This window comes from Salvia miltiorrhiza, chromosome 2 (genome assembly GCF_028751815.1).
Source record: "Salvia miltiorrhiza cultivar Shanhuang (shh) chromosome 2, IMPLAD_Smil_shh, whole genome shotgun sequence".
Taxonomy (NCBI): Eukaryota; Viridiplantae; Streptophyta; class Magnoliopsida; order Lamiales; family Lamiaceae; genus Salvia; species Salvia miltiorrhiza.
The window spans coordinates 55,196,754-55,223,115 of record NC_080388.1 but is presented as its reverse complement, the minus strand read 5'-3'; the positions used below and the strand labels follow the sequence as shown (position 1 = coordinate 55,223,115).

Sequence of the window (26,362 nt, the reverse complement as noted above, 5' to 3'; positions counted from 1 at the left end):
TACTTCGGGGAAGTGAAACCTTAGACCTTGTTGCTTACATACTAAAGTATGTATCGTTTGAATGCTCCTTTGGGGACTTATCCTTGAATTCTTGATGAAACTTTCTTGTACATAGGGCGGAGCTTATTAACTCAAACTTGCTCTCATTCTAATTTAAGAACATGCCACAACTTGTGTGCGTGTGTTGGCCTAACGGTAGGAGGTTAATGCCCAATACCTGAGGTCTTGGGTTTAAGTCCTTCGTCGCGCGGTCTTTAAATTTCCTTATTTACTTATATATAACTTATATGTGTTGGTCTAACAGTAAACTGATTATATAATGTCTAAAATCAAAAGTTTTGGATTTAAATGCATCATAACACAATCTTTAAATTTATTTATTTAATTATTAATTAGTGCGTAATCCGTCGAGTAATTACTAATTGTGTTTATAGTTACAATAAATGAAATAATTTGCATGTTAAAGAAAAAAGTACATGTGTTAACATGCATGTATTGTACTATATTATAAAATTATTCAACATTCATAGAACTACAATACAAATAATCTATTTGAATCGATTGTTACGAATAATATTATTTCACAAAAATATAGTATTAAATATTCGAAGTTATATTTATAGTATTATTTGCGTTAAAGTGTTAATATGACTATATAAATTATATTAATATTGATTACACATGACTATATAAATTATATTAATATTGATTACGTGTGTAGAGTGTTAATGTTTATGTTATTAATTATGTCAACATGCTATAATATTATTTTTTAAAAATCATCATTAATATATGTAAAATTAATTAATAGGATAGTAGTCAAATTTATTTATATTACGTACAAATTAGATTTTTGTACTTAATAAATATACAAATAAAAGCTTAACATTGGTTCGTTTCTTATCGACTCGATCCTCAAGCTTTAAGTACCGAATATTTTTATCTTTACGGCTCTACTAACAATATGAATAGTCTCGTACATTAACCACATTATATAATTAAACTTGCTATTATATAGTAGTATATATGATAGTAAGTTTAATTATACTATTTACGACAACCCGTAATTGTTATTATATATTATATAGTTATAGATATAGATTAGTATGGAGTATTTAATTAAAAGGGTTATTATCGCTAAATACACTAATGTTTGGGTAGTTTGATGTTGCACGTGAAAATTGGAAGGAATAAAAAAAATGAACTCTAATGTTATATAGAAATTTTACAACAAATTCAATTTTGCTCGTATTAAAGTTGACGTGGTAAGTTGGAAATATATCTTTAAATGACGTCGTTTGGAGAGGATTTACAAGACATTAAACCTGAAAATTGGTAGAATTTCTATAGAGTTTAAATGTCTGGAAATTGAATTTGTGGTAAAATTATTATAACATAAATTCATTTTTTTTTACTCTTTTCAAATTTCATGTGCAAAATCAAACTACCCCCAAAATTAGTGTATTTAGACACTAATAACTCTATTTAATGTATCCCTTAAAAAACTCTATTTAATGTAAATATAAAGTAAATAAATTTTAATAAAATTTAAAAAACTATTTAATCGATAATAATGTGCTTAGTGCCTAAATTAACCACCGCTAATTTGGTTTCGTGGAAGAATACGTATAAAAAGTACATTTAGAAATAACTATACATACTTAATGGCTAATTCAATTTTAATGATATTCCATTTTAATTTACAATAATTTTATTCTTTTAATTAAATTTATTTACACATTTATCTTTTTTAATATAGTGTGATGTTATTTGGCCACATCATGGCCAACTATGAATTAATTAACCAAAAAAATAAGAACTTGATTCATTTAATTTTTTTGATTAAAGTAAATAAGGATTTAGCTAGTTTTAGTGTTTTGTACATATTATAATTTTTTTCATTTTTATAACACTTTTTTATTTTTTAAATAAAAAATAAAAATGATAAAAAAAACATAACTATAATGTGTAAATACAAAAACTAACTTTTTTTTTCTATTTTAAACTAAAATATTTAAATTTATATCAAATTTTCATCAATTTAGTCAATGTATGGCCAACCACCGCATAGCTTTATTATTTTATAAAGGGGTTATTGCCGGAAAATACTCATAGTTTACCAATTTTCTGATTTATAACATTACCTTATAATTTGACCAAAAAATACATCAATTTTTAATTTAATTGCAATTATAACATGAGTTTGTAGCTTGACCAGAAAATACACCAATTTTCAATTTAATTGTAATTATAACATGACCTTATAATTAATTTAGTACTTCCTCCGTCCCAAACAAAATGTCCTATTTCTTTTCGGCACGGAGATTAAGAAATGTGTATAAAGTAGATAAAGTGGGTTGGTGGAAATTATTTAAATATCAAGTATAGAGAGAGTATGTATTGCCAAAAAAGGAAACAAGACATTTCGTTTGGGACAGCCCAAAAAGGAAAACAGGATATTTCGTTTGGGACGAATGGAGTATAATAATATCAAAATTTAACATTAAATATTTTTAATTTTCTTTTTGTTAGGTTCGGAGGGTCTCGAATAGGTGTATGGGGGGGGAATACACCTATAAGCTATTTTTGTCGAGATCTCAATATAGAGATTAAAACGAAACTTTAAACACAAACTCACACCTGTTTACTGAAAAGAGTTTTGACCAAAACAGGGTTGATGACTGATACTGAAAGACTCTTCAGTAAAGAGTTATCAGTTAAGTCACAAGAACTTAACTGATGGACGTAAGGCTTCAGTCGAGTTTGATAAACAGAGATGTTATAAATCTCACTGACTATCAGAAGATAGATCAGTCAGACTGATAACACACGCAGCGGAAATCTTTTGTTTCGCAGTAGCCTTTTGAGTTAAGCACGTTGTTAGTCTTAAGTTTCTCTTTGCATTTAATCAGTTTTCAGTTTAAGAAATGAAGTGCACCAGTAAAAATTAAATATTGAAAGCTGTAAATAACACAGAGATTTTTACATGGTTCGGAAAACACTTCCTACATCCACGGTCGGTTGATCCAACTTCACTCTGCAAGTGCTTACGGGTGCACTGCAAACCGATGCTCGTGCTTACGGGTGCACAGCAAACCGAAACGTGTGCTTGCGGGTGCACATAACCGAAACAACTGAAGATCTAATCTTTAGTACCAACACACCTTGTTGGATTTTTCACTCCTAGCACGAACTGGCACTAGGACCTCACGGAGACAGAGTACCTTCCTAAACTCCTTTGCAACTCAAACACTCGATTCTATCGGTCGAAGGGAGGTTTGAAATCTTGCCAACTAAACTTCAAAGAACAAGTTCTTTGGAGTTAGTTTGACCTAGGCTTTGGATAACCAAGGTTTGCCTAAGGTCTAAGAGAATTTATGTAATCAGCAGTGAATGATTTTTGGCTTTGGTATTCTCTTCTTCGATTCAAGCTTTGGAGAGTTTAAGCTTTTGACTGAGAAACAATTTTGGCAGAGTTTCAGCTTATGTTGTTGAATCGGTTAAGATTGAAGTGATCCTCGAGCGCTATTTATAGGAGAGGTCTTGAATAGATCCGTTGGCAGAGAAGGTCTTCAAGATTTCTTCCGTTAGAGAGTAATTTGAACTTGGGCTGAGGCTTCAATCTTCGAGGTTCCTTGCTTGGTGAGAACGGCTATGTTGAAGAGCAGGAGATGCGACGTCTCTGATAAAGTAGTCACAAAATAGGAATGACCTCTGCAGATAAAGGACGATCCTGAGATCTCTGCATTTAATGCGACTGTACTTTTGGAGTACGCGGCTTCCTTTGAACGTTGGAGGTTCAGTCCGAGGAAGAATGTTTAACTGATACTTGACTTTAGTATCAGTCCTCTAAATCCACGTGGCACGCATTAAGTAATCAGTTCAAGACTGATTCTTCGACTGATACTTCAGTCGGCAACTTCAGTCTTCAGTCCTTCGTTCTTCAGTCTTCAGAACAGCAACTAAACTAGAAAAGAACTCTAACACTTGAGTTCGAACAGTTCTAGTCTATTACAAGTAAGGACTATGAATTTTGGTATCATCAAAACAAGGATTATGATATTCCATTAAGTTCCCAACAATTTCCCCCTTTTTGATGATGACATAACCACACAACAGTTCTAGGCAAGAAAAAGACTGAACTCAAAGCACAAGTTCTAAAATATGGTGAATACTATTCCCCCGTAACAATAGAACCTAAAACTTGTACTAAGAGAAAGAACACAACAGTTCAAACACAGAACTAGGAGAAGACAGAAAAATATTAATCAGAGCCTGGACAAAAAGTCATTGTCTTCAAGTTGAGATCAAAAGAAGTTATTTTCATTTAAAAGAAAGACTGATGAGGCATCAGTCGAGGTACAGAGCAAGACTTACAAGGGAGTAAAAACAACAAAACAAAACACATGGGAAACCCATGGACTCCAGCAGTCTGCTTAGCTGCGCCTTGAACTTCTTGATCTTCATCTTCTTCATGTTCCTAAGCTTGTTCCACTCACACTTGTTTTCCGTTGACTTGAGGTCTTCCTGGCTAACCTTCCTCATGATCATCTTGATGATCATTTTGCTTGATCAGCTTCAGTCTTTTTAGAGATTGAGTCTCTAAGTTCTTTCCCCCCTTTTGGCAACATCAAAAAGGAAGAATTGACTGAAGGATGAAGCTAGGATCACGCGAGGGTTGAAGGAGGCTCGCAAGAGGATCCAGAGAAAGGTGCTGAGGGTGTGATGGAGGTGGAGAATATGAAGGTTTAGAAAAAGAAAGTGAAAGAAGAGGGTGAGGAGTGAAAATGGGGAGACGAAGAAAATGACAGAGGTTAGTTTGCATGGCTCTCAGAGATAGAAGAGAAAGAACGGCCATCATGCAAACCGAATGAGGGTGATGAGAGGGTTCTTGAAGGAGAGAGAGAAGAGTAGGTTAGGAAGTGTGTGGGAAAGGAAGATCGAATCAGTGACAGTCGTGAGGACATCCACTGTCGATGTTGCGCCGGCTGACAACGAGCTCCTGCTCATTGTTGTTGCACCAGATGGAAGCTTCACAAAAAGGTGTGAGGCTCGCCTGAGAACCAGGTGAAGTCCGTCTTCTTGAGACAAGTACTTCAAACCATATGGGCCGGGCATGAGGATGGAAGACACTCGCGTCGCTGGATATAAGTGAGAATGAAGCAAGCTTTGACGTCGGAGAGACGTTGAGATCCAGTGGAAGGGTCCGGTGAAGACCAAGCATGTGAGCGTTATTCTCCCACTCCATGACTTTGCAGTCATTGATTTCTCTTTTTTGTCGGAACAAAATTTCTCTGCAACTTTTTGAAAGATTGAAAATTTTTCTCACAGTGAAAGCTGTGGAGAGTTGTTAGTTGATGCAGAAAACAAGCGAAGACATCAAGGTATAAATAGACAAGGAATTTTAGGCCGGTTTCTCCCTGCCCTCCTTACTTTTCGGGACTCCGGGTTAATGAACTTTTGATTCCTGGGTCTAGGCGTTGGTATGTGGACTTTTTGCATAGCATTGTGTCGGCCTTGGACTTTCGGGATATTACTAGCATCCCTCTTCTGCCTCGGTCTGGTCCGGATAAGGTGATATGACATTTCTCTTATGATGGTCGTTACTCGGTGAAGTCGGCTTACAAGTTGGCAAGCTCACTCACTCTTGATGATACCTTTAGAGTAGATGGAAAATGGAGCAGTCTTTGGCAAGTGGGAGTCCCTCCGAAGGTCTGTCACTTTCTTTGGCGGGCTGCGCGTAACAATCTTCCAACCAAGGACAATTTACTCTCCCGGAGGGTGGCGATTGGTGGCGAGTGTGCTATCTGTAAAAGTGGGTACGATACGTGGCATAACTTCTTCTTCTGTGCTTTCGCTGAAGCTTGTTGGCGGTCAAGCAATCTCTCTTATGTCATTGATAATGTTACCAGCAGGAGTGATTCTTTTTCGCAGGCTTTGTTCTTGATTATTGAAGCTTAGAACGGTGATCAGAAGGCGCAAATATGTATGCTCCTTTGGTAAATCTGGAAGGACAGAAACGCTATGGTCTGGAAGAATCAGATTCCGAATCCGGAACGATCGGTGGAAGCTGCTTTGGTTTGTATGGATGAGTGGCGTTCTGCTCGTTTCTCTGCTGCTGTGTGAGGTTCGCCTTCTACCCCTCACCATTCCTGTTTGGGTTGACACCAACTCCCGTTTGGTTATGTTCTCTGCGGGGTTGATGCGGCGTTCTTCGAAGACTCTGATTCCATAGGTATTGGGATGGTTTTACGTGATCATGAGGGTGCTTTCATTGCTGGAAAGTTTTTGAGACAGCCTGGGCTGCAAAGTGTGGATGATGGGAAGCTCATGGGTATCAAAGAAGCCCTCTCTTGGATAAAGGAGTTCGGTTTCACGCGAGGTGTGGTGGAATCCGATAGTAAACGAGCCTGTGATATGATAAGGTTAGGCGAAAGGAACATTTTGGAGATTGGAGCTATTGCTAGCTTTTGCCGTGACGAACTCTTGTCCATTCCGGGTTTCACAGGGGTGTAATCGAGCCGAGTCGAGCTGAACAATGTCTTGCTCAAGCTTGGCTCGTTTAGCTAATCGAGCTATTTGCTTAATTATCGATCGAGCTTTAATCGAGTCGAATACAATGCCGAGCCTAATCGAGTTTTTCAAATTTAATTTTTATTTAAAATTGTAGTTATTTTCCTAATACATAAGTTAATTTTTAAATATATAAGTTATTTTATTCACAAAAATATAATATATTTACTATTTTCTTGTAAATAAATGATGTTAATTAGATAATTAATCCAAATATGAGTACTAATTATAATATAAAAAAAGTAAGACATTTAATGAATAATCTTATATTTTTAAGATAAATCACTTAACGAGCTAGGGCTGAGCAAAACCGAACCGTTTTTTCCAAACCGAACCGAACCAAAGCAAACCGGGCTGTTTGGTTCGGTTTTTGTAGTGAAAACGGTGCGGTTTGGTTTGAAAATTTTCAAACCGTCAATTTTCGGTTCGGGTTCGGTTTGGAAAAAATGATTTGGTTTATAAATCGAACCCGCCCGAACTTTTTAATATATTATTATAATATATTATATATCTTATAAATAATTAATATTAATAATATTTAACATTTTACAATTCAAACCTAATACCCCTTTTTGCAAACCTAATATTAATAATATTAAACATATTATGCTATTTTTATTTTGGAATTGTGATTTGATACATTTTGCCTTTTATTTTGTTGTGGACTTGTAGTTGTGTGTGTGGAATATATTTGTGGTGAACATTAGGTATGCATTTTGTGAACTTTTAAGTATGCATTTTGTTGAATTTATGTATTTTAAGGGCTACCAAATATTGCTACCGGGTTTTTGAATTAAAAAAAAATGGAATGGTTTTGGCTGAACCGACCCGAACCGAACTGAAAATTTACGGTTCGATTTGGTTCGATTTTGCCAAGTAAAATGGTTTGATTTGGTTCGAAATTTTTGGGGCGGTTTGGGTTCGGGTTGGTCAATTTCGGTTCGGTTTCAACCCAATCCGTCCGAATGCTCACCCCTATCACGAGCTAACGAGCCGAGTAGAGTCATGTTCAAGCTTGGCTTGTTTAGCTAAACAAGTTGTTCATTAAGTTATCAATCGAGTTTTTATCGAGTCAACGTCGAATAGCTCACGAGTAGCTTGGCTCGTTTATAACCCTAGGTTTTAGTATTCAACATGTCAAACGAGACAGGAACGCGATCGCTCATTATTTAACGAAAGCTGATATTTCTCTCCTTCTCTCAAAAGAAAAAATAAACGGTAACATAGTAACATGTCGGCAAATTCATGATGTACGGAGTATATTAATATCATTGTCAATTGGAACTCTTAAATTCTTAAATCTGTTTTTTTTTACACGAGTAGCTTCACACAGTCATACTCTCTCTTCACGCACTCTCTGAAACACGCAGAGCAGCACAGTATGGACCTCCGAGAATCCATCCTCAATCAAACTGACGTTTCCGTTATGCTGGCGAAGCACGTCATCTCCGCCCACGCCAAAGACTCCAACCTCGTATTTTCTCCCTTGTCGATTCACGTCGTCTTGGGCTTGATTGCGGCCGGGTCGGACGGGCCGACCCGGCTCCAGCTCCTCAGTTTTCTCAATAGCAAGTCTACTGAGGAACTCGACTTGCTCTCCTCGCAGCTTGTGACTTTGGTGTTGGCCGACGGCAGCGCCCTTGGTGGGCCCCTTTTGTCATTCGCCAACGGCGTTTGGGTTGATCGCAGCGTTAGCTTGAAGCCCGCTTACAAGGATATTCTTGAGAATTCTTACAGGGCTGCTTCAGTTCAAGCCGATTTTCAGAATCAGGTTACTTCCTCTCTTTTCTGATTCTCTCCACCGTTTCAATTTTTATTTTTTCTAAACTGATAAATTTTCAATGTTATTTGTTAGAGATATCAAATTTAATTGGAAGTATAGCATACTGTGGTTTATTTCGTTAGATCCTCTCTATGATTGAAATATTCGCTTTCGAGGACATGTAGGGTGAAGCGGTGTAATCAAACTTAGTGTTGAAGGAAGAAACCTTAGTTTGCTAAGCAGAATTTGTAATTTTAGTCATAAAATTATCACCCAAACCCTAACCCTAACCCCCATCTCTCTGCTACAATTCCCTTACCTTCGTCTGTTGGGGATTAGCAAATCCCCATCATTTGCTAGAGAATTTTAGATCTTGTTGGTCGGTGCAAGCCTAGCCACCTACCCTGCTTCTCAGTTGGCACTTGTTTTGGTACCTCTGAGTGGCTGAAGAAGTCAGAAAGACGAGGTCATTTATGAAAATAAAAGTATACAATTAGTTTTATTGTTAGGTTGTGAACAGGACTACTTGATTTGAGAACATGAACATCAAAAGTCAGCTATTAGTGTAGTTTAAATATTTTATTTTTCTTTCTTATATGTTTATCGATACATCTGTCATCTACTGTATATATTTTTTTCCAATGTTCTCTGTGCCTAAAGTTTGCATATATTTTTTTCTGGTGTTCTCTTTGCCTTAAGTTTGCCCTGCCTATCCTGGCCCTTTTATTCCTCCGCCCTTTTGACGTATAATAGATTATGATCACTGAATGAGCCGTGATAATGGCATAATGCATCATTTTGGACTAATTGATCAGTCCAAATTTCCAGCTCTAAATGTTGTCAAGTGAGAAACCCCTCATCCTTTGTGAAATCGCCACATGAATACAAAATTACAGATGACTAGAAAAAAATGGTGTTATTTGAAAACTCCTGTTCCATCCATAGAGAAATGGACACCTTAACAGCTTTAGAGTAAATGCAAACAAGAAAATTGCAGCTCAAGCATATACTGATCAGAGTCCGTGCTAATCATGCAGCAAATTCAAAGAAATGATGTCTCTGAATCGAATTGTTCATCCTTATCTACACTCTGGCGGACTCTTTGTCCTCTCATCCTTCCAAGAGTGTTTATTGAGCATATGCATCTAATTATGATAGAATATATTTAATCTATGCCAAATATCTAATTTATATTAACTGTTAGGGCATATCACTAGACAATAATGGAGGTCTACACTCGAATAAGGATTTCACATCAGCTACCTTAGCTTACATGATGGAAGAAATAAGGATACTGATTCATTTCTAATATTTATGATAGAATACGTTAGAGCGAAGGAGAACATCCAAGATTTTATAGAACCCTAATTCAATAAATAGCAAATAACTTGAATGAAAAGAAGAAGCAAGAAACAACCCCAAGCGAGAAGCGCCAATTCTGGTCTTAATCCTAGATGTCTTTCTCTTAGGGAGAAAACCACTTTTACTCTTCTAACTCTAACTCAAGCCTAAACAAGGGCATAACTGTGGGCTGTAATTAAGCAACTAACTAAATAAAATACTTATTTAAATAAGCAACTCCAATTATGACATTTAGTACAGTTTTTTAAACATATTGAAAATTTTATACAGTTTTTAATTTGTTTGTCTCGATTATTTCTGAAGGCTGTTGAAGCAACAAAAGAAGTGAATGCATGGGCTGACAAGGAAACAAATGGCCTAATCAAAGAAGTACTTCCATCTGGTTCTATCGATGCTTCTACCAGGCTTATCCTCGCAAATGCAGTTTATTTCAAAGGAGCCTGGAATGAAAAATTTGATGCATCTGAAACAAAAGATCACGAGTTTTTCCTCTTGAATGGAAGCTCAGTTAAAGCACCCTTCATGACCAGCAAGAAGAAGCAATATCTCCGTGCTTTCGACGGCTTCAAAGTTTTGGGGCTGCCATACAAACAAGGTGAAGACAAGCGTAAGTTCTCAATGTACATCTTTCTTCCTGAAGCCAAAGATGGTCTGCCAGCTTTGATAGAAAAAGCCGGCTCAGGATCTGGATTCATTGAACATCACCTTCCACACGAACAAGTTAAAGTTGGTGATTTCTGGATTCCCAAGTACAAAATAGCTTTTGATTTTGAGGCTTCTGGAGTTCTCAAGGGGATGGGGTTGGTGCTTCCCTTTTCTGGTGGTGGTCTCACTGAGATGGTAGACTCTAGTACGGGCCAGAATCTCTATGTTTCGGACGTATTCCACAAGTCGGTAATCGAGGTGAACGAGGAAGGCACAGAAGCTGCAGCGGCAACTGCTGCTGTAGTTAGACTTAGGGCTTTGCTGACAGAGGATAAACTGGATTTCGTGGCTGATCACCCATTTCTGTTTGTTTTAAGGGAAGATATGACAGGGGTGGTGCTCTATATCGGTCAAGTACTTAATCCACTTGCTGGTTGACGTAAATGGAACATAGCAAATACCAACTGATGATGCCTTTGGCCTACTATCTTTAATGTTGTTATGCCCTCATCAAACTCTCAAATGTATCTCCTCATAATAGATGCTCTTCTTCCGTAGAGGCTGTTCTTCTGTACTAAGTATAAACCTTTTCTTTTGTAGTAATTTAATAATCATATTTCTTTATATATAATACACAAAAATTCCTGTGAAACCGGCTTCACAATGACACTACTTCAACATACAAATGACACTTGTCATTTGTATGTTGTAGTGTCATTGTGAAGCTAGTTTCACCATGAAATCGGTTTTACAGAAGACCACCTCTGTATAATAATACACCGATGACTTCAAGTATAAGCCTTAATCCATTCATGCGATGCATTGTGAACATCGAAATTAAATGACATGTTAAATAAATAATATAAATATTAAACAAAATTAAAATATAAATAAATGAAAAATATGTTTTAAAAATAAAAAATAAATAAAATAATCCACATCAATTACTTAATAAAGCCCAATTTGAAAACGTAAATTTTCAACTTTGTATAAAGCTATGATGCACAGATTCTTCAAAAAATAGCGCAGTGCAGTATCGGATACGCGCAGGGTGCGGGTGCGATTCACGTGGGATTCGCACGGGATTCGCCAGGTGGCGAATCCCCTCAAAAAAAAAAAGGAATTCACGAATCCGATTCGCGCACCCACAAATAGGGTGCGTTTTGGGCTATTTTGCAATTTTTCCAATTATTTTTGATTTTTTTTGCAATTTTTTCAATTATTTTTTGGGCTTTTTTGTAATTTTTGATTTATATTTACATGCAATTTGAAACTTTTACATGCAATTTATTGAAATTTTTACTTTACTTATATTTGCAATGCGATTTTTTTTTTCATTTTTTTGGGCTCTTTTGCAATTTTTGAAGAACTTCATTATTGAAACTTTTACTTTAACTTATATTTGCAATGCAATATTTAATTTGTGAATGTTCTTTTCTTTTTTCAATTTGATTGGTCACATATAATAAAATATATTATATAAATATAACAGACGTATCCTTCACGAATCGTACCCTATAATTTTTGAAAATCCGTATCCCCGCATCCGAATCGTATCGCTCCCGCACCCGCCCCCTTGCACCTGTGCAACATAGGTATAAAGTGTCATGATGATTATAGTTTTTAAATTTATTTGATAATGAAAATTAGCATTACACATATTATTATATATTACTATTATATAATATTATGCGCCATAATAAATAAATAAATATTTTCATACACAACATAAATAAAAATTTGTAAAAATTTAATGAGAGATATAAAATAAAATATTTTAATTTTTTACTATAATTTATTCATTTTTGATTATTTTTATACTATATTGAATTTAAGATGCATATTGATCATTTTTTATGAATCAAATTTGATGATATTTTAGAAAATAATTAAAATATAAGAAAACAAAAAAAAATTGTATCTGATTTACAATTACAACACTTTAAACACTACTTTTATACATGACTTCACCACAAAATAATTTTTTACCAGCTTTTATTAAATAAACACTAGTTTTATACATGACCTCACCATAAAATAATTTTTTTATCAACTCTTATTAAAATTCGTGCCGTTCCCTTTGAGGCAAATTTTTAAGGGAGGGATGGAGTATTATTTACGATTATTACGAAAGAAAAATACTCTCTCCGTCCCACGAATCTTGACACGTTTGGTTTTGGCATGAGAATTAATGAGTTGTAAATTAGTATTTTAAGTGTGTATGCAATAAAGTATAAAAGTGATAAAGTTGGAGAGAGAAGATAATAAAGTGATAAAGTAAGAGAGAAAATGTAATAAAATAGGAGAGAAAATATAATAATTGTTACTATATTTAGAAACGTGTCAAGATTCGTGAGACGGTCCAAAAAGGAATACGTGTCAAAATTTGTGGGATGAATGAAGTATTATAGTACTATAAAAAGGCATTATTGTCAAAGAAGCATTATATTGGTTTCATTCCTTCAAATAAATTAGTTTATATTTTCTCTCTTCTTTGAATATTAGCAAAGGATAGTATAGTTTTTAGTCTGAATCAGTTCAAGTTACATTACTTTTTTAGAATATCGAATTTTGAAAACATTTGTATTATAACTCGTGATCGAGAATTAGGTAACGAAAAGATGAATACATTGTTAGATGTTTGTGTGTGTTTTTTTTCCACCTAAATTATAAGAACGAGTATAGTTTTTTATCTCGAACTTTGGCTTTCTTTTCATTTTGTAAAAATGTTTTAAAAAAATCTCGATTTTTGACAAAAATGTAATTGTAGTTCAAGATCGAAGGTGGAAAAAAGCATTATGTGAAAGTCGTGAGAGAATTTGGGGAGGCGATTTATCTTTAAATCACCGGATGACCGGATTCTCCTTATTTTTATTAAATGCGATTTTATTAAAAGAAAAAAAAGAAAAAACCCTAAAAAAACCCTTGAGAGCACAGAAAAGCAGACTAAGGGTCGAGCCTCATTAAAACCTTTTCACGGAAAACCCCATGGGAAAAACCGTGAGAAGGAAAAAGAGTACTCGTCTAGAGAGAGAAAAAAGGAAAAAGAGGGAAGGGCGGAAGGGAAAGTTTCCAGAACTCCGGCCTAACCATCGTCCCCAAACAATCCCGGCTCTTCCCTCAAGAAAAACAGCAAGAAAAAGGCATAAGGCCGGTAAGACGCCGTCGCCTAAATGCCAAAACAAAAAAACCAAGCTATTCGGCCGGTTATATGCCGTCGCCGTAAGCTCTCTAAAAAACCACCCCCGTTTAATCATGCTACCCGGCCGGTTATACGCCGTCGCCGAGAGCACGACTAAAATAACGATCCAGCCAAAGAAAGCCTCCCGGCCGGTAAGATACCGTCGCCGGGAGCTCTCGTCCTCGCTCCGAGTCATCAACCCTCTCCACTTGTGCCGCGTCGCCGAGAGCACAACAAAAAAACGGTCCCGCCTAAGAAAGCATCCCGGCCGGTTATATGCCGTCGCCGGGAGCTCTCGTCCGCGTTCCGAGCCAGCAAACCTCGCCACCTGTGCCGCATTACAAACGAGAAGATCCGTATAAACAGCCATGGGAGATACGATCACCATGCATTCGTCCAAAGTCCCAAACCAACTTTTTGAGCAGAAATGTCCTCCAAGCCTACAAAACCGAATCCAACAGCCGAGCCCGGTAAAAATCAGCCGACTGCTTGTTGGTGAAATCCATTCAAACATGAGGATCATGAAAAACCGAGATGACAGCCAAGTGAGAGGCGGCCACCAAGTATTCGACCAAAGTCCCCAACCAATAATCAGCATAACTGTCCTCCAACTGTTCGACAAAAGCAGCATACCCATTCCCTCTTTTCGAGTTTCTCCTCCCACTCATCCAGCCGCTTCCGTCTAGCCAAAAAACCCAGACATCACCATCCCAGCAAAAACGACTCACCACCAAGCTCGAGCTACCTGCTGGCACGAACATAACTATGTGTAAACATGTCCCGCGACACCGCGAGCTTAATTTCCTCAATCGCGAAAGGCCACCATCCCTCCCGACGATCGTTATTCGCCATTATATCAGCCGGCTGATTGCCTTCCCTGTAGATGTGCGTAACCATCAGCGAAATATCCCGAAGGTGGTGAAGAGCCTGCTTCCAGGAGGTGATAAAACGCCACGGGACAGCCATTGTCCTGGACTCCAGAAGACGCACGACATAAGTCGAGTCAGATTCAATCCACAGGTGCAACCAATGCCTACTGTGAGCAATGTTGATGGCCATGATAATTGCCAACAGCTCCGCTTCAAAAGCAAACCCAACGCCTCCTTTAATATGGAAACAACCACGCACCACCGCCCAGTTATCCCTGAAAACTCCACCGGCGGCGATAATTCCCGGCGAGCCAAGCGCAGAACCATCGGTATTAACTTTAATCCAGTGATGAACCGGAGGCCACCAGTGCACTTCAGTCATACGAGGAGGAGGCGCCACCTTGTTATTCACACCGAGGTTTCGAGAGACCATATAATCAGTCCAAGAGCTATTAGTATTGCCCAGGTTCATCGACGTGTTGTCAATCTCCTTGATAAAACTTCTCACAAAAGCCAAAATAGATCGACCATCAAAACTGACATTCTCGAAAATGATCCTATTCCTGCTATCCCAAATTTTCCACATGAGTGAAAGAATCCCAGCTTTCCAGAAAGATCTAAGGCGAGTGCTCAAAGTGACATTCCAAGCCGCAACGAGAAAATCATGAATATCAGTGCACGCCCGAAGATGATCCAACTGAAACCAAGAAAGCAGCTCTTTCCACAAAATCCTAATTTTCGAGCACTTCCACATTAAGTGAGATATAGATTCAGCCCCCAAGAAGCAAAAAGAGCAACCATTCGGAGTCGAGAAACCTTGTCGGATTAAAATATCCAACGTTGGAAGACGACCATGAATAACCCTCCAACATAGAATGGACCGTCGGACAGGGATAAACGGCTCCCAAATCCAAGTACCCCACGTCACTTTGGGAAAACCGTGGCAAAGACTAGAGAAAGCAAGCGCAGCCGAGACGTCTCCCTTTATCGAGTTTTTCCAGTAGCGGGAATCAGATTCACTACTCATAGGCACGAGCAGAATGTCCGCAACCACTTCGGGAAAACGGTTAACAAAGGAGGCCGAGAAGTGCCACACTCCGTCATAGAAATAATCCCTCACCGAGAAGTTAAGGTACTCATGCATATAATGTGGGATTTTTAGCTTGTCCACCAACTTGTATCCAAGCTAATCATCACGCCAGAAAAAAGTATTATCACCGCCATTGACGCAAGAGTAAGTATTCTCCACCAGTTGATTCACCTCATGTTTGACCCCAACCCAGATCGGCGAATTAGCAACCGAAAGTTTAGCATAACCGAATTTAGTGAGGTAACGGGTTCTAAGAATTTGGTGCGCCCAATCCACCCCTTTAATCATCTTCCAAGCTAATTTCATCAGATAAGATTTATTCATGAGGGTGAAAGAACGAATTCCCAAACCCCCTTCCTCTTTAATAGAGCAGGCACGTCCCCAACTAACCACACAAGTTGGCTTTTTATCCACACTTCCAGTCCACACAAAGTTTCTGCACTTTCTATCCAGCGAGTGAAGGAGAGATTTCGGCCACTTGTAAACCATCATCGAGTGCACCAGCGAGCTTTGAATGACCGATTTAACCAGACAAAGTCTGCCAGCTATAGAAAGCTGAAGCCCTTTCCAACGGGCAAACTTTTGAACAATCCGGTCATAAATCGGCAAAAAGAAAGCCTTGCGTCTCCTCCCAATAAAAATAGGCACCCCAAGGTAGGAAGTGGGCAAACAACCAATGGAGAAATGCAAAGCACGCTGAATTGCACGTCGTCTGTCCGTTGGAACTCTCCTGGCGAAGAAGATATTTGATTTTTCAGAGCTACAGATCTGTCCCGAGATAGACCCATAATAGTTGATAATCTCTTGTATTTTGCGAGCATTCCGAACAGTAGCCTTGCAAAATAAAATGATATCATCAGCGTAAAATAAGTGGGTAGGGAAATTAGTAGTCCTGCTGAAGCCCATTGGAATCAAATGCGAAGATTCCACACAGCTCTGAAAAATGTTGCTCAACACATCCTCGGCAATTCCAAATAAAATTGGAGAAAGAGGGTCTCCTTGCCTTACGCCCCGCGAGCAGGCAAAATAACCACTAAGGTTCCCATTATAGAGAATCGAAATCCTTGCTGAAGTAAAGATGATCTGCACCCACCGATAGTAGGCCATAATTACAATCTTTTTCAAAATTTCACATGGGGTAATTACCCCTAAATACATGGGATGAGATCCAGTGTCCCACAATTTTATGTGTGTCACTGTGTCCCATGCTTATATCTATTATTTTAAAAATATTTTTTTTATAAAAATAAAATTTATTATGATACTATGAATTATATTTAATTTTTATTTAAAAAAAATAGATTTTTAAAAAAGTATATAACATGACTTTGAATTTATCAACCTATTATTAGCTAATAAAAGTAAAATTAAATAATAAAAAATAATTATATACCCTAGATTGATGGAATAAACCCTAGTTAATAATCACAAAATTAAACTAAAGCATATAAAGTTGAAATTGAAGAAAAAATGTATAAAAAAAATAAATAAAATTGAAAATGAGACACAAAGTAGGACATAAAGTGTGGTACATTGAATCTCATTCCTAAATACGTTACCTTTTTTCATTTTTTGAAATTGCACACCACCTTTAAAATTTGCCTCATAATACATAACCTTTCTTTTTCTTCTGAAATTGCACATGGTCAACCAACCACCAACCGGAAAAATAATATGGATGTCGGAAATGCCACATATACACGCTGGAAAAAAAAATTAATTGATGTGACAGTCATGTAGGATTTTTTTTTTTGCTATTAAATTCGAATTTTCAGAATATAGAATTAAGGCATTAATTTCCCAAATCCCCTAGTTTTACAATTTCCCCATTCGCAACAAATTGTCGAACGGACGGATCTTTATCGGCTTGCGCCGAACCCGATGGTTGGCCTCCTGACATCACTGATCGCAACCTTTCCTCACTATATCCCACGAAAACAGCAATTTTTCATCACCCCTGCAGTTCTACCATAATCAACAACACGACACCAATAAATGCATTTAAACCAGCCAAAAAAAGGATTATATCAACTAAGTTTTCAGCACATTAGGCCCTGGATAAAGAAAGCAACCCCGCCAAATGCATAATGAATAATTCAAATTGTCGGCTTGTTCACTTTAATTGAGTTTGTGGAATCTATGCAAATTAACAGTTGATGTTAGGGGAAAGATCGCAATCTAAGTTAAATCAACGGCGATAGGTTCGTCTCCCTACCTGGTTCGTCCCGTGCGCCAGAGCCTTGGTCGCCAGTTCGTCGCGTGCATCGGAGCCTTCGCTGCTAGTTTGTGTTGGTGTAATCGCTAGAGCAAGTGTAATCGCCGGAGCTGGAGCATTTCTTGGTGTTGGTGTAATCGCTGGAGCTAGGGCAATGCAGAGCAGATCGTTGGACGCTAGGGCAATTGTGGAGCAGATCGAAATTCAAGTCTGGACGCTAGGGCAATTGTAAAAAGTGGAAAATTGTAAAACTAGGGAATTTAGGGAAAAATTGGAGATGTGAGAAATTAATGCCTTAATTCTATATTCTGAAACTTCGAATTTAATAGCAAAAAAAAAAAAAAAAATCCTACATGGCTGCCACATCAATTAAATTTTCTTTCGGCGTGTATATGTGGTATTTCCGGCATCCACGTCATTTTTCTGGTTGGTGGTTGGCTGACCATGTGCAATTCCAGAAGAAAAAGAAAGGTTATGTATTATGAGGCAAATTTTAAAGGTGATGTGCAATTCCAGAAAATGGAAAAATGTAATGTATTTAGGGGCAATTACCCCTTTAAATAAAGAGTTAAGTATCAAATTCCCTCCGCCGTTGGCATACCTAACGACTATAGGATCCTATACTCAGGATCAGCGATGTTTACTACCTCAACGTGACAAAACAGGACCAAATACCCCCTCCCCCCGAGACTCAATTTTTGTATTCTAAGGTCTACATGAGATGATGCTCAAAAGTCTGGTGTTCAAACGTTAGATATCATCTTTCAGGCGTTAGATGATGATATGATCCTACATAGTTTAGACGAGATGATGCTCAAATGAAGAAAATCTTCAATCTTATATCGACCATTTTCAAAATATTATTAAATAAAAATTTATATAAAAATAATATTTATTATTCTAACAAAAAGTTAACATTTAATTAAAGAATATGGTTCAGATTAATATAATTTCAATTATATTATCTCAAATTAAATAAATTTAAAAATAATTTATATATAAATAATTGAAACAATGTAGTCAAATGGCCATAATGAAAATTGAAAATCAATTTTTGGCCCTTAATCTTAAAACATCAAAATATTGTCATTAATTAGGTGGTATGCCTAATTGCCCTTTTTACTCGGCCGTTGGGGTGATTGCGCGACCGCTGGAAGCTTATAGGTGAGTTGCGCGCTCGCGTGGAAAAGTCAGCGCCCGCTACGGGTATGGCACTTATGGCACTAATAACACCATAGGTGCCAACGCAAATCCAAAATAAAACCAAGTAATAAAATGATGCGTATGGCACTTATGACAATATACCAAAAGAACAATTTTAAATACTTCCCCATAGGGTTTAGATGTTCCATTTATGGTTTAGATTATCCATTTAGGGTTTAGATGTTCGATTTAGGGTTTAGATTATCCATTTAGGGTTTAGATGATCCATTTATAATTTCTTGATTCTATTACTATTGTTTCTGTTGCACGTATAGCACTTATGGCATTATTAGTGCCATAAGTGCCAAAATGACCATTTTACTTGGTTTTATTTTGGATTTCCGTTGGCACTATTAGTGCCATAAGTGCCTAACCCGACCCGGCACGCGACCCGTGTGTCTGATCCTACCCGATCCGCCTCATTAAGGGTAAAAACGTCCAAATCAATAAAAATGGCCAAATTTTATATTTTTTCAGTGTGTGGCCATAAATTGTGTTTTATGCTTCATTTTGGCTACTTCAAAATTTTACTCTAAATAATTTCTTATATAAAAATAATATCATATAATTTAAATTATAATATAAAATAATTACCCGTCGAATTTCGACGGGTTACACACTAGTTTTAAATAAAGGGTTAAGTGTCAAATTTCCCCCGTCGTTGGCATATCTATCGCCTATAGGATCCTATACTCAGGATCAGCGCTGTTTACTACCTCAATGTGACAAAAAGGGACCAAATACCCCTTCCCCCCGGGGACTTAACGGTGCTTAACACCGTCTGAAATATATATATATATATATATATATATATATATATGGTCGCATTCAATGAAGACCACTTCCTTAGATAAAGAATAAAGACCAAATCAAGGCCATTCATCTCATTCCAATCAACGGCTCATATAATTTATTGATTAATTACATTTATTTAATCCGACAAGGGAAAATATGTCCATTCATATCCACTGAAATCTGGGATCACATTGAACAAATCCTGAAAAGTCCTCTCTTCCCATTTTGAGACCGGATCCGTCAATGAACATAATAGGTGAACATTAGTATGTTCATTTGTTTTTCTACGACCATATCGATGAACATTAGTATGTTCATTTGTTTTTCTACGAATAAATCGACGAACATTATTATGTTCACTTGTTTTTCTACGAACATACCGACGAACATTAGTATGTTCATTTATTTTTCTACGAACATAGTAAAAGGATTTAGAGGTGAGAGTTGGGAGGGCAGGAGGCGTCTGCCACGGCGGTGGTGCCACTGTCTCGGCGCCGCTGCTACTGTGTTGTTGACAGACGAAGTGGCGACAGGTGGCGTCCTCACCGGAGGAGCAAGGGCGGCGACAGCGATGCTAAATTTGGAAAAGGGAGGCGGCGGCTAGGCAGAGCTGCGGTTGACACAAGGATGTTCGCTGCTGCCGCCGGTCGAAGAAGAGAGGGGTGGAGGTCAATTTACAAAATACTGGAAATAAGCCCGCGACGGCCAGCCAAATCGACTCATTCTGGGAATAAGCCCGCAGCGGCCAGCCAAATCGCTGCCTTCCCCACCACCCTCTCCCTCCACACCACCTCTCCAAAAACGAGATCCCTCTTCGTCACCTGCTCATTCACAACCTTCCAACCCCAACATCCACCGCCACCGATCGCGTCTTCAACTTCCTCCAGGGCGGCGCCACCATGCAGTTCGCCGTCGCCGAATCCACAAAATGCCGAAGATGGGGGTTTTCAGACTCCACATTGCCAGTCCAACAATGGGGGAATCATTGGTTATATCGATTAGGGCAAACCGATCTTGTTGCTTCTTCTGCATCGATGATTCCTCAGTTTTCTATAGTTGAGTGATAAATTGTAGAGCATATTTCGGGATTCTCGGTTGAAGATGAAAGATCCTACAAAGAAGAAAGTCTTTTTTGCCCTTATTCCACATAAAAATCAAAAGTCAATCGGTCAATATGCAACAAATTTAATAAGAATTTAAAAATCTAAGAGAAGGACGTCTGTTTGAGTTTAGTAAATCAATGGCCTTGATTTGGTCTTTATTCTTTATCTAAGGGAGTGGTCTCCATTGGACTCTTCCATATATATATATATATATATAAGGTGGAAATCAAACCACTTAAACGGGACCAAATACCTCCCTACGACGCCGAAATTGAACCCGAACTCAACTGCAACATGTAGTTTTCGGCCAAATCTTTCTCCGTCTGTCGCCTTTCCGCCGCCGCCTCCGACACGTGGAGCTCCTGCTTGGCACGATGCATCGCGCCGCCGCAAAACCCTGGCTGAAGTAGTCGAGGCTCCTGAAATGCGACGACGCAGAGAGCGACAAGCTAGAGCTCCGGACGGAGATGTTGGGAGAGGCAAAATTTGTTGGGATGGTGCCAATGCCGGTGGCGGCAACCATAGCCAGCTCTGCCTGCTGCAGCATCCACTTGATCGTCTCGCCGTCGGATTTGTGCCCTAACTCCCGCATCAGCTGGAAGACGCGGTCGGCATAGGTCGCCGGCATCCAGATCCTCAAGCCGCGGCCGTCGACCTTGGTGTGCCTGTCCTTGGTGGAAGGCCGCTTCGGCGGCGCCTTCTTGCTCGCCTACGAGAAGGAGATAAAAGAAGAAGATATGGTGTTAAGCTCCGTTAAGTAGTGAGGGGGGATGTTTGGTCTCATTTTGCCACGTTGAGGTGGTAAACAGCGCTGACCCTGAGTATAGGGTCCTATAGGAGATAGGGATGCCAACGACGGGAAAAATTGGTACTCATTACATACTTTGTTGGATAAAAAATCCATATAATGTCCATGAAAGAATCCCATGAGGAGTTCCATCTTTATGTTGTTAGATTCTCGATTTCGGGGCATATTGCTATTTTTTTCAAAGTTAAGGGATAATTTTTCTTTGTGATAATAGGGTGAAATACCCACTTTTTATAAGGTGTATATGAAAAATACTCACTCTTATAACTTAAATGCTAAATCCATCCAAATTAATGTGAAGTACGAATGATATACTTGGATGTTGATATATTTACATTGTTTTTTTTTCGTAAATTTCTTACACTTTTCTTACATAAAGGTATTTGTGTAAGTAAAGTGTACATTATTAGAGCATCTCCAAGGGTTCCTTTATTATAGAGGGCCCTTCACTCTATTGTAGAGTTTTTGGATTTCCATCTCCAACAATCAACTCTACATCTCCCTTTACAATGGAATATTTCATTTTTATGTTCTTTATTATTAAATTATTTTGTCAATTTAATGTTAATGTGCTTTTATATTATATTTCATGTTATTGTATTTATGTTGTCGTAATTTTATATTAATGTGTTTTTATATTATATTTCATGTTATTGTATTTTTAAATTTTATATAATGTATTTTAAATATTGTATATATTTATGTTAATTTAAAAATATAAATAATATAGAGACTATTAAATTATATTTTACAAATTAAATCAAGCAAAGATAAGTATTTTTTAAAGATAAAACAAAAAAGAAATATAATAAAACAACAAAAAAAGAAAAAGAAAAAAAAATTTACCGGGTGAATAGTGCCCGCCACATGAAGCAGTGCACTGTTCAAACCCGTTATTTTAAAGTAGCGTACAAGGAATGGTTGTAGATTAATTCTACTACAAAATAGCGGCCACCGCCACTTTACAATGACCTTTGGAGTTGCTCTTAGCTGGAACATATAACAAAATATGAGAAGCGTCACTTTCGTTAATTAATTTCTGAAATAAATTTAAACATCTTATATACTGTAGACGTCAAACTTTTAAAGAATAAAGATATGTATATGGGTATTAACACGTCAATATAATGGTGAAAACATTCAAGCATTATACATTGTGGAATAAAAAAAATTCTACATCTAAAAACATGATTAGTTGTCGAAAATTCATTAGCCGGCATCATTAATCACCGATTAACAAGAAAAAATTTAAAATGGTTAGATAAACACAAAATTAACGACGGAATTTACCCGTAATTAATTTAACGATGGTCAAATATGTTTTAATAACGTAACCAAATTTTTGTGGCCCGTTCAAGCTACGATTTAGCGACGAGAAATTATCGTTGAGAATTCGTTGTTAAATTAACAACGAAAATTACTGCCGTTAATAAATTTTGTTATGATAGTTCAACAACGTCTTTTCAGCTTTTCCCATTGTGAATTTGTCATTGTAAATTTTGCGATGGTATTTTGCATTTTAATGATGAATTTTTTCGTCATTAATTCTGTTTTTTAGTGATAAATTCATTAATTATTTTTAGAACAATAAAATTATAGAAAAGAAAAAAAGAAGAGAGAATAGATAGAAAGAACATGTAAGTAAACCTTGATTTCATTTTGATTATAAAAATACTACTTTTTTTTTTATCAGAAAAGAAAGGGATAATATTAATCACTCAACGGTACCAGAGGTACCTAGAATTTAATACAAGAAGAAAGCAGAAAATCTCCAGAGCACCAAACATCAAAGCTAACGTCAACACCAGAAATATTAAAGGTTTTTATCCAGCTCCACAGCCTGCCTTTCACCTCCAACACCGTTCTTTTAACATCCCAAGATTTTCCATCGAACCTACTCTCATTCCTTTTTTTCCACAAAAGCCAAATAATACCTGTCCATAAAGCTTTGAGGATCTCCAAACATTTCTTGCCTCGTCCGAGATGACAAAACGAAGTGAAATGTTGGACGATGTCTCTCGGGCGAACTGTTGAAACTCCCATCCGGCTCAAGATAGAGTCCCACACCATTGAAGCTTTCGGGAACAGTAAGAACAGATGATCCGCCGTCTCCTCACTCGAGATGCACGCATTACACCTCGTCTCTTCCACATTGAGTTCCAGCTGCCTCTTGACAAGGTTGTCGCAAGTAGCAAGCCTATTTCTCAGGCATCTCCAAGCTGTCACTCTTGCTTTGTGTGGAGCGGGGCATCCCAAACATTTGCAAGTGCTTTGAACAGGGCCTGTGATGGTGGGTCCTCCTCTTTGCTCGCTGCAATGGTAGAGTAAGCAGATTTGGTTGTGAAAGACCCACTTTTATCCGCCATCCAGCCCCACCTGTCCTTCTTCCCGACACATGGAGCAACACCTGAAACAAGCACAAGTAGGTCGTTAACAAGCCCCTTCTCCCAATCGAACAACTCTCTTCTCCACTTGAGATCCCACACCCAACAACCATCCACCCAGCTCCCCGAATCTTCAATAGACACACATTTATCAGTACACAGAAGGAAAAGTCTAGGGAAAACAACACTTAACGGTTTACCCCCTATCCACCTATCGACCCAAAATTTTGTGTCACTCCCGTTCCCAATATTACGGGATAAATTCTCTAAAAACCACCTTTCCTCCGTGCTGCCCCCCACTGTGAGAATTTTCGGCCACCACCCCCTACCCGTCCTCGAACAGCGAGCCCTCTCCTCCCCCCAGACCACCTCTCCGTAGATCGACCTCACCACCCTAGCCCACAATGCCTCTCCATCCTCAAGGTACCTCCAAAGCCACTTCACCACTAGAGCCCGATTGAACCATTCAAGATTCCTAAACCCCAGCCATCTCTCCTCTTTATTTGAACAAAGAACACTCCATTTAACCCAAGTAATTGGCTTCGAACTTTTTCCCCCTCCCCATAAGAAATTACCGAAACAAGAGTTAAGGAGATGGACAACTGTTTTCGGAATAAAAGAAAACGAGAGCTGATAGATAGGTATAGCTTGCAAGATTGCTTTAACAAGAGTGATGCGCCCAGCCAAAGAAAGTTTCATTTTTTTCCACCCTCCTATCTTCTTACTAACTTTCTCCACAAGCCCATTCCAGTCAGCCACGCTGTTGCTTCGCCCTCCCACTTTGATCCCAAGATACTTGAAAGGAAGTTTATCCACTTTGCACTTCAAGACTGCTGCCATCTTCCTCATCTTATCCGCTTCCACCCCGACACCCAAAAGGCTGCTCTTTGAGAAGTTGACCCCTAGGCCCGAGATAAATTGGAACAAGTGCAAGATATTCTTCAGAGTCTCCGCATTCCTTTCATTCTCATCCAGGGTAAAGATGGTGTCGTCTGCGTATTGGAGATGAGAAATTCGGACCTTTTCTTTACCAATCACCGCCGGCGTCAGCCGTTGTCTATCCATTGCCCTCATCACCAAAGAATGCAGCCCTTCAGCTGCAATAAGGAAAAGAAAAGGTGACATGGGGTCACCCTGCCGTAGCCCTCTCTCCATTCTAAATTCCCCCGAAGGAGAGCCATTCACCAGAACATTGGCCGAGGCCGAGGAAAGGCATCCCGAAATCCACTTCCTCCAGATAGGATCGAAATTAAGGAGGTCAAGCATCGCATCAATGTAATCCCATTCAACCGAGTCGTAGGCCTTTGCAAAGTCGATCTTAAAGATAATTCGACCAATCCTCTTCTTCTTGGCCTCAACAATCATCTCATTCAAAATGACCACCCCATCCAGAATCAACCGACCCCCAACAAAGGCACTTTGGTTGTCAGAAATGATTGAACTCATCACCTCTTTCAGTCTACCAGCTAGGATCTTGGCAATGATCTTATACACACTACTAATCAAAGAGATGGGCCTAAATTCCTCCAATTTCCCTGCTCCCTCAATTTTTGGAATGAGAACAATGAACGAGGAGTTGCTTCCTCTTGGTAGTCTTCCATGCGAATGAAACTCCCTAAGCATCTGTACCAGATCCCCTTTCACCGTGTGCCAAGCCGCTTTCCAGAAGGAGAAGTTAAAGCCATCCGGGCCAGGGCTTTTACTACCTTCGCATTTCCAGATCGCCTCCTTAATCTCTTCTTCCTCAAAATCACGAATCATCCAACTTCTCTCTTCATCCGACAACTTTTTATTCATAAAGTCTCTTGGGAAAATAGGTAGATGCCTCTGCTTCTTTCTAAAGAAAGTTTCAAAGTGCTCTTTGACTCTATTCTTAACCTCCACAGGGTCAGAGATCCATCGATTCTCGAAAAGCAGCCCTGCGATGTCATTTTTCTTCCTTCGTCCCAAGATAGCTCGATGGTAAAAATTGGTATTAAGATCCCCTTCCAAGAGCCATCTGCACTACTGTAATTTGCTTTTTACTTGCCTCTTTAATTTCACATCAGCAGTAGTATTTTATATATATATATATATATATATATATATAATGCATGGTTAAAATACGTATTTTAGATTGGAATGGTTTAATTCGTGAGAGTACAAATTACTAGATTGGATTGGGTGGAAGTTGTCGATGGAGATGGTTTTATGCAAATTCAAAAATGACGTCATAATATGGATTTAAGGATATTTTATGTTTTTTTGAAAGGAGGATTTAACGATATTCTAACAACACATGCCTCGAAGTCGGCGGGCCCACGCGGCTACTCCCATCCCATAATCAGAAGGGGACAAAACCTTAACGTAATCCAACCTCCATCACTCCTCTC

At 38.2% G+C, this 26,362-nt stretch overlaps 1 protein-coding gene across 1 annotated transcript; it reads left to right on the top strand.

Annotated features, from left to right (window-relative positions):
- The first annotated feature begins 7,832 nt into the window (after positions 1–7,832).
- On the top strand, positions 7,833–10,966 carry LOC131010348 (serpin-ZX-like). Its single transcript, XM_057937834.1, has 2 exons — positions 7,833–8,344; positions 10,001–10,966. The coding sequence occupies exons 1-2, from the start codon at positions 7,955–7,957 to the stop codon at positions 10,778–10,780; spliced, it is 1,170 nt and encodes a 389-aa protein (XP_057793817.1). The 5' UTR covers positions 7,833–7,954; the 3' UTR covers positions 10,781–10,966.
- Positions 10,967–26,362: the final 15,396 nt, after the last annotated feature.

Coding starts and splice junctions, on each gene's coding strand:
- LOC131010348 (XM_057937834.1), top strand. CDS start 7,955: ATGGACCTCCGAGAATCCATCCTCAATCAAACTGACGTTTCCGTTATG. Junction 8,345..10,000: donor AAGCCGATTTTCAGAATCAG/GTTACTTCCTCT, acceptor TTATTTCTGAAG/GCTGTTGAAGCAACAAAAGA.